This window comes from Oryctolagus cuniculus, chromosome 1 (genome assembly GCF_964237555.1).
Source record: "Oryctolagus cuniculus chromosome 1, mOryCun1.1, whole genome shotgun sequence".
NCBI classification, from domain to species: Eukaryota; Metazoa; Chordata; class Mammalia; order Lagomorpha; family Leporidae; genus Oryctolagus; species Oryctolagus cuniculus.
Genome location: NC_091432.1, coordinates 227,517,394 through 227,541,062, shown reverse-complemented (window position 1 = coordinate 227,541,062; position 23,669 = coordinate 227,517,394). Strand labels below are relative to the sequence as shown.

The following is a 23,669-nucleotide window of genomic DNA, read 5'->3' as shown; positions in this document are numbered from 1 at the left end:
GAGAACTCAGTGTCGCCTCTGAGCAATGTCCAGTCACCCATCCCTGTTGCTTGTACGGAATTGTCTGTGGGTCTCTGTTCCGCCTGGGCAGCTCTCTACCACAGTGCCCACCGTGCCTTGCAAACGTTCACAGGAAGAGAAGGCGCATCGGGGTCCAGTGGTCCTTGCCCTGAGCTCGTGTGTAGGATTTGTCAACAACCGTGGATTTTACGGGGCTTCATTAAAGATGCTGAAGCAGGAGCACGGTGGGACATCAGAAGAGACCCCCGCAGTAAACCGCAACTTGGAGCTTTGGAATGCAGTAAATGTTTAAGAGACTTCCTTCCTTTCATTACCGAATTTTACTTTACTTTTATACCAGTAAAGAGTTGTGTTTTATTGGTCGAAATTTCTTGATTCCGTTTTCCCCAGGTCTGTTTAAAAGCTACATTTTATCTTTGAGGATGTTTGGCTCGTGGTGGAGGAAGTGCTGCCAGCGGATTCAATTAACTGGCAGAGCTCACAGATATTGTATGCGGGTTCTTTTTTCCCCCCCTTCTTTTTCACAACTGCTACATAAACACAGCTGGGTTTAATATTTGTGGCAACGAAGATTTAACTTGAATCATTTTACTCCGGGTAATTAATGTGTGGACTCTCGGCTACTCTTTGGTCGGTGTGTAATCCCCCTGCCTCTCTGCACTCTGGCTCTCTGGATAATGAAGTGTGCTCCTCTCGGTCTTTGCCCTGCCTTAAAACTGCTTAATATTTGGCTGTTCCCACTAGAGAGCAGATGCTTTTCTTTGCAAGAATTGAATTTCTGTCAGCTCTTTTATGCATCATGTGTTTGGAACTGTAAGTGGATCAAGTTGTTCACCACAGCAGGGACACTGTGAAACACATCTATTATACACATTTCCCACCCACCCCCCTTCCTGTTTGCTTCTCCCCTGAGGAGGTGGAGACGCCCGGATCCCCTTGGGAGCTGTCTCACTCCGTGTGGATGTGTCCATGTGATCCACCGCGGATCCCGCCTGGCCGCTTCCCTAAGCGTGGAAATCTATATCCATTCCGCCCAGGGTTGCTACCGAGACAAATCCTGCTTTTATCTTCGTAAACACCGAGCACTTCATTAACTCCCAAATACACACCGAGTTTGGGTCACTAAATAAATCCACTAAGCTCAGCATAATGAGTGACATTTCAGTAATTGATGCCCTAGAAAATGTTAATTGTGAACCTGTTATTCTATGCTGTGCTAAAATCAAAGCTTGGGTAGTTTTGGCTTTGGAGTGGGGCTAGTGTGGAAGAATAGTCACCATCTTAGGCTCCTACTGTGTGCCAAGCTCTAGGGCTAGGGGCTCTGAAAATCTGGACTACATAACCATCCTGGGGGGAGAAGGAACCTCATCTGAGGGGGCGCGCAGATGAAGGACAGAAGCTAACTTGCCCATGGCCATCCAGTTAACAGCCACTAGTTGAGCCAGAATTTGCACTCGGGTCTCTCTGAACCCAGAGTAAATTGGTATAGCGTGGGGTCTTGTGCCCTGACACTCGGCGCTCACTGGATGTAACGTTGCCAGTGGGTTGACCGAAGTGTTGATTTATTACACATGTTTCTTTCGTGCTGGCCTTGCTGCATTTCAGTCGTCTGTTCTGTGTACATCTCAAGGCGATTGGCGTTTATGGACACCTTTGCCTTCCATCTAAATCCGATCTCTTGGCAGTGATTAAAATAGTTCCTAGTTTTGCTTTCCCATCAAAGCTCAGTGCGGATGCGAACAACTCCCCCAGGCAAGCTACCATCTCCTTGCAGTTTTATTTTGTGAATTTCAATCCCCAGATTCAGCCCTGGACTGAAGGCTGACATTTCCAAATCTGTGGTTTGGTTTGTCAACATAGCTGTGAAAAGCAGGTGTCTTGATGGTGTTCCTGCTGTGACGTGCGGCTTTTGGGCCTCAGACAGTGGTTCTGAGGACAAAAGTGCATTCCGGTGCATTGTTAACAGATGTCATTCAACTTGCGGGAGCCACTGTGGGGCTGTCAGGTCTGGCTGAGATGTTCCTGGTCTTTAGGATTACTTCTGGTTAAATAGAAATTGGCCGGTGCTCATGAAGAAAGTCACTAGTCTGTTGATAAACATTTTGAGTGATGGTTACCTTTCGTCTTCCTCCAGATACTTTTCAGTAGAACCAGGCATTGGTGTCTCGGTTCATTAGAAATGGAGCCGTCCCTTTCTTTTTGGGTGGCAGTCCACTTTGTTTTTGAAAGATGGTGGTGGTATTAAAAGAAAAAAAAAAACTGGTGTAGGCTGTGTCGTTAAAAGCTTGTCTGACTTCCCTTTTGCTAGTGCGTATCTGTTTTTTCAAAGTAGCTAGCATTTTTATGTTGTGTGTTGTGTTTGCAAGAGAATGCTTCTTGGTTTATTCATGTTGACAACTGAAAAGCCTTAGACCTAATTAAAAGAATTTCCACGAGCACCTTTACTGAACCATTTCATTACGCGGCACTGCACAGATTGCATTGTGAAGCCTGGTGATAGTTTAAATCTGACCTTTAAACCTGAACTGCCGGAAGCATGGGGACGAAACCCTTCTTTGAAAATGCTCCCTGGTTGCATCCCCACATATGCATACATGCACGCACGTATCTGGCTAGGAATAATCTGTTTACTGAATGACCACCTAATATAAACACACTTTCACTCCGAGCACAGCTTGCAGTCTCCGGTAGCTTGGGTAAGACTTTCTAGCTCTGTCGAGTGTGTGTGTGTGTGTGTGTGTGTGTATGTGTGGTGTTCAAGCTGAATTGTTCTAAGGGAAAACAAAGGCAGTTTCACTTCCCTGGGCAACGTAAACAAGTACTAGAAGAAGGTGAGCTTCAGGAACGGGCAGAAAGCAAGGTCTTTGCTGCAGTGTGTTTCCTTTCTACGTGAAGGTTCTTAGAGTGAGCACGTGGGGATGGGGCAGCAGTGCACTTGAACATGCAGGAAGCTTCCTGAGCTTTTTTGGGTGGTGGTGGGGTGTCAGTGGAAATGAGCCTCTTAGGGTTTTGCTTGACAATTGCACTTTTTTACTCCAAGAATCTCGTTGGAAGGACTTGATGGTTCGTTCCGCGGATGCACGACAGAACCATTAGAGCACACGGTGAAGTAGCCATTCACATAATGAAAATTGATCCTTTTGTCTGACAAAAAAGCCGCTTCCAATTGTAATGCTTGTCCCTAACTTGCTGCCTGCCTCCCGCACTGCCCGCGAGTTGTCTGGAGGGACACAGGGATCAGAGCCCGGGGCCCCGAGGGTCACGGCCAGCTCCAGCTGGGAGCCCTGCGTTATTGGCAGGACCCTGACTCCCCCACAGAGAACTGAGATCTTTGAGGAAAAAATGGGATGCAGAAGCAGCAATTAAAGCCAACCAAGGTCAAGGTACAACCATGTTCTCGAGAAAGAGACAGAAAAGCCAAGAACGAAAGGAAGTGGTAATGGAGATATATTAAGTCGGGGGCGGGGGGGGGGCAGCCGGTGTCAGGGGCAAATCTCATTTGTTGGCCCAGGAAGCCTTGGCGGCAGTGAGAATTCACAGAAGGGCACGGACTTGAGGGTCAGGGAGGCTTGGGCTCGATTTGGGTCCCTGGCGCTTGCTGCACCGTCTGTGATGTGGGAGTGAGTGTCGCTGCCCTCCGTGGGGTGGGCTCTCTGTGCCTGCCCCGCCCGGCTGAAGAGGACAGTTACAACAGCTGAGCGGAACCCTGGGTGTGGGAGTACTTGCCATGGCCTTTGGTAACACAGCAGTGCTTGATACATAATACTTCCTGTTCCTTTCTCTTGGTGAATTCCTGGGTCTCCCAGAAGCCATAGTTGGGAAGGAGAGTGGCGTGGGGTTGCCTAGGCACTCAGGGTTTTGGGCTTCAATTTTGAGACCAGGACTCCGGAAGAACCAGTGGGGTAGCTCCCGCTAGGTACAGGCCGTGAGGATGGCCGGTGTGAAGGTGGTGGAGGGCGCCGATGTCTCCATGCCCCCGAGGACAGGGAAACAGGTCACCAGCCCTTGCCCCCTCCAGACCCAGACATTCCCCAGGGGACTGTAGAACAAAGCCACGCTGTCCGCTTTGTTCAGGAAGGGAGCAGTCACCAACTGGCCTTGGTCTCTGAAGGGGAAAGGAAGACGTGACTCTGTTGCCTCGCCACAGCTGCTGCTGATGCCTGGCTTGTCCAAAAACAAAGCAAAACGTTCCACACCAATTCTGGCACCCGGCAGTTAAAGCACGTCCCAGGGGAGGGAACTGGCGTCCACTGCACAGACCGCCTGGAGCCTGGCTTGGTGAAGAGCTGCAGCTACAGTTGAGGTGTTGGGTCAGCGCTGAGGGTGGGCGTGCTGCCTGTCTGCCTAGACAGCTCGTTCTTTTCTTTTGTTTTTTTGTTTTGTTTTTGACAGACAGAGTGGACAGTGAGAGAGACAGAGAGAAAGGTCTTCCTTTGCCGTTGGTTCACCCTCCAATGGCCGCCGCGGCTGGCGCACTGTGGCCGGCGCACCGCACTGATCCGATGGCAGGAGCCAGGTGCTTCTCCTGGTCTCCCATGGGGTGCAGGGCCCAAGTACTTGGGCCATCCTCCACTGCACTCCCTGGCCACAGCAGAGAGCTGGCCTGGAAGAGGGGCAACCGGGACAGAATCCGGTGCCCTGACCGGGACTAGAACCCGGTGTGCTGGCGCCGCAAGGCAGAGGATTAGCCTACTGAGCCACGGCGCCAGCCGACAGCTCATTCTAACGGAAGAGACAGGCATGACTCGGCACGACTAGGGGCATTGCAGAATGTACCCTTTGCACGTGGCTGTGTTCAGAGAGAGTTTATGATGGGGGATTCTTGATCTAGTACAGGCTAGACCGAGGAAGAGGTCTTTGAGCCAGGAGCTGTAGCTAACCAGGCCCCTGGTTTGTGTCTGATGTGGCAGCCACCATCCACGTGCAGCTGTTTACATTGATTAGAATTAAGTACAACTTTCAGTTCCTCAGTCACACTAGCCACTTTCCAAGTGCTTGGTAGCTGCTATTGGACAGCACTGAACAGATGGTCTGTCATTTCCGTCATTGGAGGTGATAGCCGGTGGAGAGGACTCCAAATAGCAAACAGCCTATGCAAAGGTCCTGAGCTGTGGCAGAGCCCAGTAGGACTAGAGCCAAGAGGGGGATCAAGAGCTTTGCCTCTGGAGGAATCTGTGACAAGTCACGCGGGCCCTGCAGGCCAAGCTTGGACTTCAGTCTTGATCCTCAGAGCGAGGAGGAGGTGACTGAAGGGTCTTAAGGTACCAGCAGCTGTGGAAAGAGGTGGATAGGATTTTCTTAGAGGTGGCCGATTAAGAGTAAACCATCCCTGACTGCCTCCTGAGCCACACAAGCTGCGTCCAAGGGACTCCGAAATCAACCAGTATTTGTTGAGTGCTGATATGTGCTGCAAATGTTATCATCATTCTCCCAGGGAGAAAGATGTGGAAACCGCTGGTCTGAAAGGGGCTACGTGAAATAGGCTGATGATGTACACAGTGTGAGGGCCCCTTTTGAAGTAGCAGGATGCTCACTTGGGACTGGTCTATGGGAGCTCAGCTGGAAGTCCTCCAGCGCGAGGCCCTCGTCCATCTGCAGCGCTGGTCCCGGCACAGGGCCTGCAGAGGCACAGGACAGTGTGTCCTGGGGAAGAGCTGTCTGTGCCGGCAGAGGGCGTCCCGGAATCTTGGTGGTGTTTTTTGAATAGAAGAATTTTGTTAGAATATGGTAAAAGAATATGATAAAAGAATATCCAGGCTTAGGAGTAGGTTTTGAGGCCTCTGCAGTCAAGTAGAAGATAAAGTTGGAAATGGAGTGAGAGTGAGCTGAAGCCTAGGGAGGGCCTTAAATGTGCTAAGGACCTGGGGCTTCATTGTATTAGCCACGGGGAGGGAGTGGCATGAAGCAGCCTTCTGTTTTTTGTGTGTGTGTGTGTTTTTTTTTTTTTTAAATCTTTGACAGAGTGGGTAGTGAGAGAGACAGACAGACAGAAAGGTCTTCCTTTTGCCGTTGGTTCACCCTCCAATGGCCGCCACAGCCATTGCATCGCGCTGATCCAAAGGCAGGAGCCAGGTGCTTCTCCTGGTTTCCCATGCGGGTGCAGGGCCCAAGGACTTGGGCCATCCTCCACTGCAATCCCTGGCCATAGCAGAGAGCTGGCCTGGAAGAGGGGCAACCGGGACAGAATCCGGCACCCCGACAAGGACTAGAACCCAGTGTGCTGGTGCTGCTAGGTGGAGGATTAGCCTATTGAGCCACGGTGCCAGCCTAAGCCTTCTGTTTTAAGAAGATAATTCAGTGCGAAGAATGGATTAGACGAAGAAGAAAATAGAGGAAGAAGCACCAGCTCAAAGACGCTTTTGCTATAATCCAGGTGAGAGAGGAAACTTGGAATAATAAAACAAAAAGCCAGGCACTGTCTACATCCATTACCCATTAACATCCACCATATTCTAACTCTGCCGGGTAAATGTGGGAGACAGTTCATTTTGCCGTGAGGGAGCTGATGCTGCATAGGGTAGGAAAAAGGAAGCCATGTTTGCAATCTTAGACCTGGACTTGTACGAGTCAAACTCTGTGCGCTACTGCCCGAGGGACGCAGTAAGCACCAGGTGGTCAGAGGAAGCCAAGAGACCTGAGGAACTGGCGTGACCGGGGACAGGGTGCAGGAGGAGCTGGGGCTGAGGGAGGGCCAGTACTGTGCCGGGTCTCCCGTGTTGTGTGGGACGGTCTCCGTGTCCCCTCTAACTCATTCAGCACGCACGGTGCACTTTCTTGTGCTGTGTCTCAGCTCTCCATTTCTGCAGTTGGGGAGGGGCTGAGTAGCAGTTTCTCTCCTAGTCTTTTTCCTCACTGAAGAAGGTGATCCCAGACTTTTCCATGGGAATTGCCTCTCCAGCTCATCTGTTCATTCACGGAACGGAACACTGGGCCGCGCGCTGTGCTGACTGCTGGGTCTTCTGGGAGCCCCCGTCTAGCAGGAAAGGTGGCAGGCACTGCAGCTCACCCTGGACCTGCCTGTGCTCTCCAAGGGTGCCCTGCCTTATTGCAGGAGGGAGGGGGCTTCCCAGATGGGGGGCATTGGATTCCCTCTTCCCTTTACCCCAACCAGTGGGTAATTTGACTGTTAAAGAACAGTGCCCCACTTTAATTCTTTATTGTGAAAGTAACTTATTTTAATAAAGAATAAAATCATGTATAAAATGGAAGTGAAAGCATCCTTGCATGGTTGAAGTTTGATACATGACCTTTGGGATTTTTAATGTATATATACATATATATACACACAGTTTTTTTTTTTTTAATGATTCCTGCTGTACATATTCTGCAGCTTGCATTTTCCCTCATTGAACAGTATTTTGCGGTCACTGAGTACTAGCATGGTCTTTTCAGCGGCTTTGCAGTATCTTGTTGTGAGGATGTGGTGTGGTGTGGTGTGGTGTGGTGTGGTGTGGTGTACGGGCTAGGCCCCTGTTGACAGGCTCTCGGAGGGCGAGGGGACGTTCACAGGTGGGGCAGGAAGGGGTAAGGATGACTCTGGGTTTTGCACGCTCCCGGCATGACACAGCACGAGGCTGGTGGAGGAGGTCATGCCCGACTGCGCTGGGGAGCCTGCACACTTCCCTGGAGTGATGATGGCACACAGTGGGGCACTGAAGGATTTCCATGGAGGCTGGAGGGGACCGGGTTGGGATTTTTCCAAGATTACTAGGACAAGCAGCGGTGGCATTGGGAGAAGCTGACGGCCCAGAGCCCGCCCAGCAGACTACACCAGCCAGCTGGCCAGAGAGGGTGGTGGGAGCTGAAGCTGGCAGGCCAGGATCGGGGCACCAAGGGAAGAGGGCAGGTTTGGGACGTAGTGGAGGGTGGTGGTGGGAAGGCGGGGAGAAGCATGCAGCCTGAGCCCTTGGAGGCACTCAGAGGAGGCGGGGAGCCGAGGGATTCCCTTTGCTGTCTGTGCCCGTCCTGTGACACCTGCCTAACGGAGGAAGCCCTGCTTGCTGGCACTTCCAGCCCCCCCTAGATTCCCTTACCCCTAATGAACCCCCGCGCTAATGATTTCACAGCACACTCAGGGCCAGTTCGGCTTTAGATGTGCCACAGTGGGTAAGTCAGACCCGGGATTTTCTTCCCTCACTTTTATTTAAAGGACGAGATGCCATCTGCAGCTCTCAGAGGCACAGAGACTGGCAGTTTCAAAGTTTGCAGTGCTCACAGGTCAAGACGAAAGCGTCTCCGGCAAGGGGAGGGCCTCAGAAGTCTTGGCCTGCGTGGTCACGGGGCGCCGGCAGCCCAGGACCACTTGGCTGGCTTCAGACCAGCTGGGGGAGGCAGGCAGGAACACGCTCGCATTTTCTCCCTTACAATCAGCGTCTCCTTCTTTGTGTAAAATGGTAATGAGGCCATTAGGAGAGGCTCACCTGAAGTGCAGCGTTGTGGATCCAAGGTAATTAAACACCTCCCGAATGAAAGGGAAAGGCCAGGGAAGGTTAAGTGAGGAATAATCTGCGGCACAGGTGGCCCAAGGCCTTTGAGGAGCCCGAGGAGGAGCAGCAGTGGCTTGCTCCATTTCAGAGGGTGGAAATGTCACCCCCGTCCTTGGGGGAGGCAGGAGTTTTCTCATCTGGGGGTGCGGAGTGAGTGATAGTTTTAACATTTTAATAAAGCACGCTTTTCCATGTTTCCATCTCAAGTTGAAAGCCCACAGCTGCCCGCCCAGATGCTGCGGGGCCGCATTGCTGTTCCTAGGATGTCACAGCTGTGGCAATGGCACTCACGTGTCCCGGAAAAGGGCAGGGCACGGTCAACCAGTTATGTGTGCCCAGATGTTGACATGGTCTCCGGACTGCTTCCCGTGGCCCACCCTGGAACAGAGGCTGGGTCACTGGCACACGGAGACCATCACTGTCCCCTCTGCGGTCCCTGCCCAGGCATTTGGCCCACCCCTTCAGCCACTGCAGAGCAGTTTTCCTTCTACTCAATTAACTTTCATTGAATGACTTGGTGTGTGCCAAGCGCTGTGCCCTGTGACTTCCTGTGTCCTTGCAGCATAAAGCCTGGCAGGTCAGGTCCTCTGCTTATGAATGGGGCCGACGCTGTGGCTTAGTGGGTAAAGCCTCTCCGTGCTGTGCTGGCATCCCATATGGGCCCCGGTTCAAGTCCCAGATGCTCCACTTCTGATCTAGCTCTCTGCTGTGGCCTGGAAAAGCAGTAGAAGATGGCCTAAGTCCTTGGGCTCCTGCACTGCACCAGGAGCTCCTGGCTCCTGGCTTCGGATTGGCTCAGCTTCAGCTGTTGTAGCCATTTCTTTCTCTCTCTGTCTCTCTTTGCTTCTGCCTCTGCTTCTCTGTAACTCTGCATTTCAAATAAATAAATAAATCTTAAAAAACAAATAGCTTATTCATGAATCTTGACAGTGGCATTATTCATGATCAGCAAACAATAAAAACAACCCAAATGTTCTTTGTTTTTGTTTTTGTTTTTCCCAAATGTTCTTTGACTAATAGATAATGGGCAGATGTTTTCACAGGGTGGCTATGCAGTGGAATACTACTCAGCTTTGAAAAGCAATGAAGCACTGATACGAAAGCACTTCCAAAAATTCATGGAAAATGGAGTTAAAAGATATTGTGCAAAAAAATGTTTATACCTACACTGAGTTTTTCATCACATTTCCATGGAATTTTTGAAGAGTCCATGTATGTGCTGATGTATGAACTATACTCATTTTGAGCATTAAGTAAGTGAAAGCCACCAATCATAGAAGAAAACTGATTGTATGATTACATTCTTTTTTTTTTTTTTTTAGCTTTAATTTTTTTGAGAGGTAGAGTTACAGACAGAGAGAGAGAGACAGAGAGAAAGGTCTTCCCTTTGCTGATTCACTCCCCAAATGGCTGCAATGGCAGGAGCTAAGCCAGTCCAAAGCCAGGAGCTTCTTCCAGGTGCAGAGTCCCAAGCACTTGGGCCATAGCAGAGAGCTGGATTGGAAGAGGAGTGGCTGGGACTCAAACCAGCTCCCACATAGATGGCCAGCACTGCAGGCAGAGGCTTAGCTTACCATACCACAGTGCCAGCCCCATGGTTCCATTGTTATTAAATGTCTGAGTAGCCCAGTACATAGAGACAGAAGCAACTGGTTGCCTCAGTTGCTTGCAAGGATAGAATTAGTGGGGAATGGGAGGTGACAGCTAATGGCTCTCTTTTAAAGGTGATGAAAGTGTCCTGGAGTTAGAGAGTAGTGATGGTTGTGCAACTTTGTGACCATGCTAGAAATCATAGAGTCTACACTTCAAATGAGTGGACTTTATGGTAAATGAACTGTATCTCTGTGAGCTGTTTTTAAATTCTCTTAGCAGAACTTCAGCAATAAGGCGTAATGTCCACAGATCATTTAAAAAATGCATGTAGCCCATCCAAGAGCAATGATGCTGCTTGACAAACATTTTACAATATTTTAAAAATATTAAAATAACAGTGCTCAAAAACATTTTTAAAACATTTCTTTAATTTAAAAAGCAGAGCAACAGAGAGACAAGGATAGACTAGAAAGAGATCTTCCATCTGCTGGTACACTCCTCAAATGGCCACAACACCCAGGAGGTGAAGCCAGGAGCCCGGAACTCCATCCAGGTCTCCCACATGGATGGCAAGGGCCCAAGTACTTGGGCGTATTCCACTGCTTTTTTTAGCACATTAGCAGGGAGCTGGATTGGAAGCAAGGCAGCCAGTACTAGAACTGGTGCTCTGAGATACAGGTGTTTCACACGTAAGCTGCTACACTATAACACCCATCCCCAGATTGCTGATTCTTGAAATATTTGGGCTCATGGGTTCTTTCAGAAATCTGAGGGGCCAGCGCCACGGCTCACTAGGCTAATCCTCCGCCTTGCCGCGCCAGCACACCAAGTTCTAGTCCCGGTCGGGGCACCGGATTCTGTCCCGGTTGCCCCTCTTCCAGGCCAGCTCTCTGCTGTGGCCAGGGAGTGCAGTGGAGGATGGCTCAAGTGCTTGGGCCCTGCACCCCATGGGAGACCAGGAGAAGTACCTGGCTCCTGCCTTCAGATCAGCACAGTGTGCCGGCCGCAGCGCGCCAGCCGCGGCGGCCATTGGAGGGTGAACCAACGGCAAAGGAAGACCTTTCCCTCTGTCTCTCTCTCTCACTGTCCACTCTGCCTGTCAAAAAAAAAAAAAAAAAAAAACTGAGGAAGGTGGAAGATCCTGTGCTCAAAGACCAATCATTACTCACTCATACTGCAATTAGGTAGACAACTCTTAAGCTACCTAAATCTAATTTTTAGTTTTGTCCAAAGTTTTTTTTAAGAATAATTTTTTTAAGATTTATTTTATTGATTTGAAAGAGTTACAGAGAGGCAGCAGCAGAGAGAGACAGAGAAGTCTTCCATCCGCTGGTTCACTCCCCAAATGGCTGCAATGGCCAAAGCTCAGCCAATCTAAAACCAGGAGCCAGGAGCTTCTTCTAGTCTCCCACTTGGGTGCAGGGGCCCAAGGACTTGGGCCATCTTCCACTGCTTTCCCAGGCCATAGCAGAGAGCTGGATCAGAAATGGAACAGCCGGGACTTGAACTGGTGCCCATATGGAATACTGGCACTGCAGGCTGTGGCCTTACCCAAAACACCATATCTCTGGCTCCTATCTGAAATTTTATCTTTAAATAACTTCAGACCATTAGCTAGTCATGTGTCTCAGTCCCTTACAGAATTTGTTTTCATGAAATGTACTCTTGACATGTTACTTGCATGTTTGAAAACAATGACCAGCTTCCCACGTCTCTCAACATGAAGGGAAAATCACTCCTGATTTCTGCCTCATTTTGAACTATCTTCCCCAGCATTCTCCACAGCGACACCACGGTTCCCTCTCTTCTCTGAGCTCCTTACCTTTGTATGTCACTCTCCGTACGCATACTGCTTCCTCCCTCTGTGCCTAGCTAATTGCTTTAACTCCTTCTGCAGCTCCCTGCCGAGTCCGTTCCCTCCAGGAGGCCTTCTGACCTCCACGGCAACTCTGGTCCAGGCATATCACAGTGATGATGTCGCATCACTGGAACGTCTGCCGATTGAGGCACGGCCCACGTCTGGTTTCACCCATCGTCGTGTCCTCAACACCTGACATGGCCTGGGCATGTAGGAAATAATACTTGAGCCGTGAGGGAGGGACTCGAGGTCACCACATTGCACAGTTCAGGGGCACCTTCCGTGTGGATCACGAAGTAAATAGTGTGGCCTGAAGGTTTGTGCAGTCTGGCGTTCTGAGATGATGGGAAGGCATATCGGAACTAGCTGGGAAGTCTGGTGTTGTTGAGATCAAGGGTAACAGCCCCTCTGTCACACAGTCATTCCTCCGTTGGCTCATGGGAAAGTCCCTTTTAGATCTTGCTTTTAGGAAAATCGTCATTCATTTGAGCAACTTTGGTTTGTTGTAATCCATGGACCCAGGGAATCTCAAAACTTTCATCTTTCCCTCTTGGCCGTGACCACTAAGAGGCTCTTAAGTCAAGCTGGAGCCCATTTCTAGCTTTCTGGCTTACGTTCATCCATAAATCTGCCCCCAGCTGCTGCTTCTCCCCTTGACATCACTTTCTTGCCTGTTTCGCTTGAATCTATTGAGTACATGTCTGTGAGTGACTGCTCTTCCTTTAGCATAAAATGTGTGAGCGATACAAGTCAGCCTTTTATTTCTAATATTTGTTAAGTAGTCTGAAGAAGACGTGAACTAAAAGCTGTTGTGTAATTTGGGCTCAGACTTTAAGGCTGATCTGAATTCCAACTTGACCAGTTCCTGGGCTTGTTCCGAGGCAGGTAGCCTGGCATCCCTGAGACCTTCGCAGCCTTGTAAGATGGGACCCGTTATCCCGTCCTCACAGGGTTGTTGGCAGGATTATGCTGGAACACCCATGTGAAAGTAAGCGCTAGAATGTAGTAACTGCTTAGGAAATCGTCTTACTTTTATTAGACAGATATGCTCTAATATAATGACATCCATTTACATTTTAAAACCTGCCTTGAGACGGAGACTTTCAAAAAGTTCACAGAAAATGGAATTAAAAGATAAGCTTGGGATCTTCTGTATATTAAGAGAATCGAAAATGAATCTTAATGTGAATGGAAGGGGAGAGGGAGTGGGAGAGGGGAGGGTTGCGGGTGAGAGGGACGGTATGGGGGGGAAGCCATTGTAATCCATAAGCTGTACTTTGGAAATTTATATTTATTAAATAAAAGTTAAAAAAAAAAAAGATAAGCTTGGGTGCAGCTCTGTGGCGTAGCAGGTAAAGCTGCTGCCTACAGTGCCAGCATCCTCTATGGGTGCAGGTTCATGTCCCAGCTGCTCCACTTGTGATCCAGCTGTGCTGTGGCCTGGGAGAGCAGTGGAAGATGGCCCAAGTCCTTGGGCCCCTGCACCCGCATAGGAGACCAGAGGAAGCTCCTGGCTCCTGGCTTCACCTCAACCCAGCTGTGGCCATTGCAGCCATTTGGGGAGTGAACCAGCAGATGGAAGACCGACCTCTCTCTCTCTCTCTCTCTCTCTCTCTCTCTCTCTCTCTGCCTCTGCCTCTCTGTAGCTCTGCCTTTCAAATAAATAAATAAATCTTTTTTTTTTTAAGAGATAAGCTTATTTTGGTGCAAAAAAAGTTTTCAAATCCATGTGTATGTGGCTCTTTAAAACATTCACAGAAATAATGTATATCATGAAGAAGCTTTGCCTGGATTTCAAAATTTTTTTTGCACCAAAATACTTATCTCTTAATTCCATTTTCCACGACTTTTTAAAAACTGTATTTGTTTATTTGAGAGGCAGAGAGACAGAGATCAGAGCCAGGAGGCAAGAACCCAGCCCAGGTCTCCCACGTGGTGGCAGGAACCCAGCTGCTTGAGCCTGCCTCCTAGGATCTGCATAGCAGGAAACGAGTGAGGAGCTGGCGCTGGAGATGGGATGCAGGTACCCTGGTGTGGAGCAGAGACATCTCACTGCCAGGCCAAACGCCTGCCAGACTTCCGGAAATGCCCTTGTCCCCCACATGTATCTCCCTTCCAGGAGCTGGGCTGTCTTTCCCTTTGGCCCTGCCCTCAAGCTGCGTCTGCTTTCTCTCCGTCACCAGATTTCTGCACTGAAGAACAGGCTGAAGAAGGTCTCCACTACCACGGGCGACGGCGTGGCCAGAGCGTTCCTCAAGGCCCAGGCTGCGTTCTTCGGAAGCTACCGGAATGCTCTGAAAATCGAGCCCGTGAGTACCACTTGGCATGCGAGAGTCTGGGCTTGGTTATGCCAAAAACAAAAAACAAAAACGTGCCTAAGGGGCCACAGAAAGCCTAGGATTCTTCTGGCATTTCTCAGAGGAGCCTGGGTGTGGTAGAGCTGGGGTTCCTGTGCTCCCCGCCTTACCCCTTAGCCCTAGGAGGCTGTGCGTCCTCCATGGGAGGACCTGGGGGTCAAGGACGTTGGGACCCCCATAAGCAAGCACTGACCGTGTGTGTTAGATGTGGTGCCGGGTCCTTCACATGCACCTGCTCTCGGTGAGGATTCACAGCGAGCCTGTGGGCAGAGCGGCCCCATGTTACAGATGAGGAAACTGAGGCTCCAGGCCAACGGCGAGCCCGGTGTTCCCACTGCGCCTCGGCCATCCTTCAGAGAGACCTCTGTTCTACGCATGAGCCAGCAGTGTCCTGGGAACTCCCTGCTCAGTGGCACCTGCGAGTGCTCTTGGCTTAAAGGCGACATGGCACGGCGAGGACTGGGCAGTGATGCCGCCCACCTCCGTGGCCCACTTCCTGAGCTGCCACCTCACCCCTGCACACCCCCGCCTGCCTTGTGTGCGAGTACTCAGTACAAGGATGTGATATCCCTCTCCTTGAGCCGCCGCCTCACCCCTGCACACCCCCAGCCTGCCTTGTGTGTGATTTCTCATTACGAGGATGTGATGGCCCTCTCCTTGAGCCGCCACCTCACCCCTGTACACCCCCCGCCTGCCTTGTGTGCGAGTACTCAGTACAAGGATGTGATGGCCCTCTCCTTGAGCCGTCATCTCACCCCTGCACACCCCCGGCCTGCCTTGTGTGTGAGTGCTCAGTACAAGGATGTGATGGCCCTCTCCTTGAGCCACCACCTCACCCCTGCACACCCCCGGCCTGCCTTGTGTGTGAGTGCTCATTACGAGGATGTGAAGGTGGCCTCCTCCTAAACTGCCGCCTCACCCCTGCACATCCCCCACCTGCCTTGTGTGTGAGTGCTCGTTACGAGGATGTGAACGTGGCCTCCTCCTGAGCCGCCGCCTCACCCCTGCACACACCCCCGCCTTCCTTGTATGTGAGTGCTCCTTACGAGGCAGTCTCAGTGCTCCTGGTTACAATGAGAAGCCCTCATACATCGGCCCCTGCTCGCTCTGCTCTTGGCCAAGGAGAATGGAGAAAATGGCTGGGGGCTGAGTGTGGGGGGCAGTGACTGCAGGGGCGCCCTCTCCATTCATCCTGAGCAGCTGAGTGATGCCCGCCGCGCCCAGCCCGGTGGGAGTGGGGTGCAAGGGGCCCCTGCAGACCGCACTAGCTATGGGCCAGGGCTGTTGCTGATTTTCTTTGAACCATGGCATGGAACTGGACTGAATGATAGGCGATGAGCAGATGTTTTGTTAAAACTTCCAAGAGAGCCGCGACGGCATTTCCTCCTGAGCCGTGAGCGTGACGTGGTTAAAGCGTCTCTTTACTGCTCTCCCTCCCTTGTGCCTCTAAGCCAGACAGACTCGCAGGAGACCCCTTGCTCTCCTTTCACCCAGGACAAGCTCTGTGATGCGGCCAGAGCAGCGGGCCCGCAGGGAGCAGCATCCGAACCCCACCGTCCTCACTCTTCATCCAGTGCTGGGGCCTTCCTCCCCCGGGGGCCTCAGCTTCGGGCAGCGTCACAGTTGCACAACAGTAGGGCGCACACCTCTCGCTTCCTGAGAAATCCGTAGGCCGTCTGAAGCCCACCCACTTGGAGCAGTTTCCTTCATCTTCCTGCCTCGGTGGAAGGTGGCTCTGATGCTTTGGTGTGATCTTGGTGTGGCCCAGCCAAACCAAGTCAGGTTTTGGCGTTGTTTTGAGAGCTGGCATAATTCAAGGAAAATCCTGCTGTCTTCTCTCTGAAGTGGGAATGGGGCCACGGGCCCGATCCTCTCCTTGGGTTGCTGGGGACTGACAGGCTTACTGTTGTCTCATCGTCGTCAGTGTGTCTAGAATCCAGAGGCTGTTGACTGTTGGTACTTACTTGCTGGGTACTTACTTTCCGGGCACAGGTTGTTCCCCGAGAGGAGTCTATCTCTGTACTTGCACTGGGCTCTGAAAGGCACTGGGCTTAAGAACTTGGGGGCCTCCATTTGTGATACCGGTATTCCAGATCACAGTCCCAGATCCGTTCAAGTCCCGATGCGCCACTTCCAGTGCAGCTCCCTGCTAATCTGCCTGGGAAAGCAGCAGAGGATTGCCCAAATATCTGGGCTCCTGCTACCCACATGGGAGACCTGCATGGAGCTCCTGGCTTCTGGCTTCAGCCAAGCTCAGACCCGGCTTTTGGAACCTTTTAGAGGAGTGAAGCAATGGATGGAAGATGTCTCTCTCTCTCTCTCCCTTTTTCTTTCTTTTTTTTTTTTTAAAGATTTATTTATTTATTTGAAAAGAGTTACATAGAGATAGAAGGAGAGGCAGAGAGAGAGAGAGAGAGAGGTCTTCCATCCTCTGGTTCACTTTCCAGTTGGCTGCAATGGCTGGAGCTGTACTGATCCGAAGTCAGGAGCTTCTTCCGAGTCTCCCATGTGGGTACAGGGACCCAAGGACTTGGGCCATCTTCCACTGCTTTCCTAGGACATAGCAGAGAGCTGGATCGGAAGTGGAGCAGCTGGGTCTTGAACGGCGCCCATATGGGATGCTGGCACTGCATGCATTGGCTTTATCTGCTACACCACAGCGCCGGCCCCTCTCTTTCCCTTTTTCTTCCCCTCTCTGCCACTCAGTGTTTCAAATAAATAAATCTCTAAAAATAATAATAAGTTAAAAAAATAAGAAACTTTGGAGTTTAAAACTTGGCCCTGCATGTCTTAGTTGTATAACACTTGGATGAGTGGCTTCATCTGTCTAATGTGTGGTTTCTTCACCTGTGAAGTGTTGGTGCGACTGCTCGTCATCTCTGTGTCTCTAGGACCAAGCAGGCTGGCCATTTGGTCTGGAACATTGGGTTTGGGTGGGGAGAAGGGCCTGCAGAGAGGTTAGAGCGAAACTTGACAGAGCCCTAAGTACTGGGCTAGGCGCCTCACCTTGAGCTTGCTGAGAGGCTAAGTTTTGAGCACAGGGGTGACTTGGCTGTAGTCATGTTTGAGCAGTGATACAGCGAAGGACTGGAAGGGAAGCTGGGAGCAGAGACCGGTTAGAGGAGGGCTGCAGGAACTCAGAGTCCTCAGGTGGTTACACCTGGAGAAGTTCCCACGAAGGACGAAATTCTTAGAACCAGTAGTGAACAGAGTACAGGAGACAGAGGGGGTGGGCATTACGGCACAGTAGACTAAGCTGCCACCTGGGATTCACGCATCCCGTACCAGGGTGCTTTGTACTAGTCCCAGCTGCTCCACTTCCCCTCCGGCTTCCTGCTCACGGCCGCCCCGAGAGGCAGCAGATGATGACCAAGACGTTGGTCGGGTCCCTCCCACGCACACAGAAGAGCCAGATGGAATTCTGGGCTCTTGACTGCAGCCTGGTCCAGTCCCAGCTGTTGCAGGCATTTTGGGTAGTAAACTGGTAGATGGAAGATCTCATCCCCTCCCCATTTTAAATAAATAAAAAATAAACATTTAAAAAGGGGGACAAAAGGCAAGAAATATCAAAATGTCTCCCAAGATTTCAAGCGTGGAGAGGATCATGAAACTAGCAGCAAAGAGGAACGCTTACTGCCAAGGTGTTCACAGTAGCAGCATTTATAAGAGTAAAACATTGGAACAGAGCAAGTTTCCATCATATGAGCAGTCTTCGAAGAGTTCATATAAAATGCATATTATGAAAAAACTATGCATGCATTTAAAAAAAATTTTTTTGCAGAAAATTAAGCTTATCTTTGAATCCCATTTTTCCATGCACTCTTTCAAGTGCCTCCTGAGGACCCTGCTGAAGTCAATGCCAGTGCGTCCGTGTGACAGGCCGTCAAGCTGGCCACTAGAGGTGTCCAGGTGAGGTGCGGGGACTGCTGCAGACGCGGCCTGTTCCCCTAACCCTGAGCTGCTGTCCGGGTGTCAGACACACCACCATCACGGGTAGCGTGAAGAAGAGCAGAGTGATTGAGGGGCACGCCCACCTGTACCAGAGAGGATTTCTTCGTGAGGCCGAGAGGCAGCCAGGACACCTGAGAGCCTCATGTCGCATGGCGTCTCCGTGTTGCCTGTATGGTTTTTAAATGCTAGATTTAACTCCCACAGAGTCTCTTCACCTAAAAAATTGGGTATCAGCATTTCCCCTACAAGATTGTTCTGGGAGGATTGATTAAAATAATAGCTGCACGGCACATGTGAGCTGGAGAAGCGGGGAGGGACAGCGGCTGCGCGGCTGGGGAGAACAATGCATGGGGTGAGCCTGGCCGGCACCCAGGCCTCCCCAGAGTCACCTGTCTCCTGGTTGTTTCTCTGGTTGTAAAAACAGCACCTGCTCTGGGTTTAAAAAAAGAAACAGTTAAAGTAACAGAAGGCGAGAAGTGCTGAGCACCTGTAACCCTGCCGTCTGGACGGAAGATGGCTGCTGGCTGGATTCTGCCTCGATCCCAGGCACTTGGGGCTCACCTTGGCTTTGTTTTGTTTTGGGACTTTGCTGTTAGGCAGTTGAGATGCTCTTGGCAAAGCGGTCTAGTGTCGTGGTTTCATTCGTTCCCACTTCTTAGTCCGCAGAAGCACTCTCCACGTGCCAAACCAAGTGCTCTTGCGGCCACTTGAGTGGCTGCTCACATCCCAGCCCTGGCTGTGAGTCCCAGTCACCCGTGGAACTTATTAAAAGCCTGGGCCACATTCGCAGATTTTTATCAAGTTCCCACAATCAGACATCGGTGCTGAAGCCACCCCAGTGTCCTAGTGCTGGGCTTTGTGGCTCTGGGCACTGTCTCGCTGTGGTGACCCAGTTTATGGAGATCTTCACATGCTATCTGGGCCAGGCATCCGGCACAGTGGCTAAGCTGCTGGTTAGGGCACCCACAGCACATGTCACGGAGCCTGGGTTTGAGTCTTGCATTGGCTCTCAGCTCCAGGTTTCTGCTAATGCATACCTGGGAGGCAGCAAGGTGATGGCCCCAAGGACCAGGGTCCCTGCCACCCATCTGGGAAATCTGGATTGAGTTCCTGGATTCAACCTGGCCTAGCCCCAGCCATTGTGGGCATTTGAGGGAGTGAACCAGTAGACAGGAACGCAATCTCTCTACCTTTCAGGTAGATAAAGAACTTATTTTAAAAGTCTTCATGCACAGTCTGAATGATTTTCTTAGGCAGATTCTCTGATGTGTCTCTCTGTGGTCAAAGGATCTGCGTACATTTAAGGCCTTTGATACTTAAAGTGGGGGGAAGTGTTGACCAGAAACAGGTAGGGGTGTGCAGTGAGCAGAAGGCGGCCAGGGCCTGGGGGCAGTAGGAGGCTGGGATAAAGGGAGCCCACAGGGAGAATGGCCCGGAGAGCAGCCCAGCCTTGGCCTGCAGCCCCTTGTGCTTGCTGTACAGGTGTGCAGCCAGGTCCCCCCATCCTGGGCCTGCGGTGTAGACTCGGGTTACCGCAGAGTTGCCGTGTGGTGCCATGTCTTGTTTTGTTGAAAATGTGCATCATGGCAGACTTGCGTGTGCTCCTTTGTGCCCTGCTCCCACCCAGTGTGTGACTGCACAGGTGACTGCCTTTCTGTGCTCCTTTGTTTCCTAGTCCAGAGGCAGGTGTGTTGGCCACGCTCGCAGGAGGGAAGTGAGACCTAAGTCAGCCCAGCCCCAGGCTTGCTGGGTTGGCCCTCGGAAGCTTAGCTCTGTGTGTCCATAGCCCGCTGCCCCTCTGTGCTCAGGGGGGAGCCCGCCACCCTGGCATCGCCTGGGAGCCAGCTCCTGCTGGGCTGCACGGTGCCCCCGCACCCCAGCTCCGTGAGGAGGGGTCACGCCCTGGCCTGAGAGGCAGAGATGGGCAACTGCTTCCTCTGCAGTGGGGTCTGAAGACCCTCTTCCTGGCTCGGAGCTTACTGGGTGAATTGTTTTAATTCCTTGGCCTTTTCTTCCTTTGCTACTAGAAATAGCCAGGGAGACTCCTAGGCTCCGTCCACTCCCATGTCCAGAGGGAAAGTAGGGACCCAGCCCCTGGTGGTGTCCCTTCAGGACCAGGTGATGGGTTTCACAGGTTTCCCGCAGGTCAGAATGAGAGGCCCAGAGCATCCGGCCACAGCCAGGTTCACTGTCTCCTCAGTGGCCTCATGGGAGGTCTCAGTGTGGTTCAGCTGCGTGTTGTCTTCATCCGTGACCTCAGCAGCTCCCCCACCCCGTGTCTGCCGCTGGCTGTCTGCATTTGGGGAGCCAAGGTGCAGACCAGCAGGGGCGGGGGACTGTTGTTAAGGACAGAGTCAGTAGGCAGACTCAGGTGGGCCTGGCTCGAAACCCCAGGTGCCTTCCACCGTGCCCCCTTGCCTGTCTTTGTTCTGGTTTCCACGTGCTGCAGGCACAGGTCACGGCACAGTGTGCAGGCACCAGGGAGTCTTATTTCGCAAGACTGAGTAGAAGAGGTGAGGGAGCTGAGAAGCGTTTGCACGCACATCCACTGCTGCCTGGCGGAGGGAAGGCTCTGTCGAGCACAAGGGCATGCGACCCGTTTTTCAGTCACCTGGAGAGTACCAGATGCAAAGCCCAAGATATTGAACGGCATCGGCCAAACCAACTTGTTCTTCCCCACGTAAATGACAGGTCCACAAGCGGCCGGGCAGCCCCATTCGGAGAAACCCCCTTTATTCATGTCAAGCGGCTGCATGGGCTCCAGCTCATTTGTTTAGGCCTTTCTTGCTCTCTGACACGCCTCCTTGCAGTTGCCAGGCAACTCTGGGAGTAGCAGTGTGTGTTAGGGATTAACTAGTTAGGGCTGGGGTCCTTTTTGGCAAGAAGGGGATAAAAGACAAATGATTTCAGCTGCTAGGCCAGGTTCCTTTCTCTGCGTTGTGGAAAATGGCAACTTTTGGAGGATGTGTCTTAAATTTGTCTTCAACATTCCCCTTTCTCCCAGGAAGAGTGAATGCATTTTTAGAAGAATCCTTTTTCTCACTTCTTTGTTTAAAATTATATCATCATGAAATCTGAGTAAGACTAACCCACCCCTTTTGAGAGCATTTCACATCATACAGTGGTCTCCGTTTTAAAGAAGTTTGGAAAATAGACAGCGTGTACTTTCATTTCATCCCTTGTTCCTACTCAGGGCTTCTTATTTCGTAGCTCGGGCTACCGTCTTCACACGGGGCATGTGAGGCTGCCCCACCCCATGTGTCACCATTGGAAGTGTTAAGTCAAAGGGCAAAACCCACAGACATTGACACTTGAAGGTGCGTCCTGTTCTGTGCCGGTGTCTGCGGGGCCACTGTGGACAGAGTACTAGGGGACTTATTTCTTCAAGGCGCCCGGGGGGCTGTCTCTGCACCTGCCTGCCGGCGGGGCTTCCCAGGGATGAAGGCGCACAAGTCCAGGCTGTTTTATCAGACAGTGGCTACCTTTGTGCAGCTGTGTGTGCCTGGTCCTGTCCACGTTGAGCTGTGGGCACACCTTCTGGTCCCTGGTGTTGCACGTGATTCTGCTGAGTCATATTTATCCACTAAACCCCCTTGAAGACACAGAAGTTAAGATAAAAGCAGACTGATAGCCTGGCTTTCAAGCATGAATGCACGAGGCTGTGTTGGAGCAGGTTGGAAAAATACCACGTAGATCTGTATTCTGGTTGAGTAATGCCGCTGAGCTCATGGTTTTGTTAAAAAAAAAAAAGGCACCTACATTTATATATGTTTGTAGTATAATAAGAAATGGAAAAATACGTTAAAAACAGAAAATTAAAATATCACCATAGTCCCATGGAACTTACATAGACCTTTTTTATATGTGTATATATAAAAAATGATTTTTTTCACTGTGCAAAGGGTATCCATAGCTCCAGTCAACTCTAGGTGGAAAGTTTGTCTCTCCCACCATTTCCTGTGGCATCATTGTTTACTTGGCTGACAAACAGTCCATCAAATCTGCTACCCTGACTTCTATCACTACTCCCCCATGTTGGACACTGAGGTTGTTTCCAGTCTTTTACTATTGCAACTAATACTCCACAAGACATCTTTGTGAGTAAAACCTTGAAGTGCTATATTTCAAAGTCTTCCAAGCAGAGGAAATACAAGTGTGTGTGCCGGAACCTGACCGTGGGGGCCACCTTGTCAGTGGTGTCTGTCGTAAGGAGACTGATTTCAGGTGTCTCGGCCTGAGAGTGAATCAGAGTGGGAAGAATGAAGAAGCGTTGATGGGCAGTGGTGCGCTCCCCGCCTGCTGTCCCCAGGCAAAAGCACAGGGTTCTCAGAACACAGCTAAGTGACGTGACCAGGTTGTGCCTCCATCTTGTGCTGGGGGAAAAAAAAGCTTCAGGAAGCTTAAAGCACTGTGCACAGTCTAACAAGATGCGCAATGAGGAAGAGCCTGGTGTGTGTGCCTGCGAGCCTTGGGGACCGGCTCTGGTGGAACTAAGACTCCAGCCCGTCAGACCCAGGTCTCTCGTCAAAGTCTGTGCCTTTTTGTTTTAAATTCCAATGATGGTGAAATCTGTATTTAACGTAAAACTTCCCACATCCACCATTGCTAAGTCTCCAGGCCAGCAGCATCAGCCCCGTTCACAAGGCTGTGCAACTGCCACCACCACCTGTGACCCAGAAGCAGCAGCTACCTCCAACCAGCAGTGCGGCTTGGTCCCCTCTCCCCCAGCCCGTGGTGACCTGTGCTCTCTCTTCTGTTGTCATGAATTTGACCATCCTAGGTCTTATAGATGTGGGATCGCCCGGTGCTTGTCCCTTTGTTTGGCACGTTTCAAGTTCATCCACATTGTGTAGCAGCTTCAGAACCTCCCCCGTCTGTGAGACTGAGTGACCTTCTCCTGGCCGTATCCACCACATGCTGCCTGTTCCTCTGGCGATACACACGTGGGCTGGTTCCGCCTCTCGGCTATTGCAGACGAGGCCACGACGCACGTTTGTGGACAGGTATTCGTGTGAACACCTGTTTGCCGCTTAGGTTTAACTGTTTGGTGTACCACCTCACTGTATTCCACTCAGACCTCATGCTCTCGTTAAGTGGCTGGCAGTCCCTGTGTGCAGCGTGGATACGTACCCATGAATATTCTGCAGGGAGAGTTTGTGGAAGAGTTCCTACCCGGTTTATTTTAGGTGAGCAGGTGGAGAACAACAGCCAGAACCTACAGGCCTGAGCTGGCTGCTCAGGCTGCTAGACTACTGCTGACCGTTTTTACTCGTGTTAGTGGTTATCCACAGCCAACATCATGTGCTGACAATGAAGTAAGGGTAAAGAGAGGTCCTTCTACCATGCCAGGCTCCAGGACCACCATAGTAGCTCTGTGACTGAGTGTAATGGAAAGAGTGTGGC

General features: G+C 51.2%; 1 protein-coding gene across 13 annotated transcripts in view; it reads left to right on the top strand.

Moving 5' to 3' along the window:
* Positions 1-23,669, top strand: part of DENND1A (DENN domain containing 1A) — a 558,482-nt gene that overhangs the window by 392,078 nt on the left and 142,735 nt on the right. For all 13 annotated transcript variants that reach the window (XM_070056538.1, XM_070056536.1, XM_070056525.1 and 10 more), the window contains one exon: positions 14,142-14,267. In XM_070056538.1, coding sequence (XP_069912639.1) covers positions 14,142-14,267 — 126 coding nt within the window. The remainder of the gene's footprint in view (positions 1-14,141; positions 14,268-23,669) is intronic.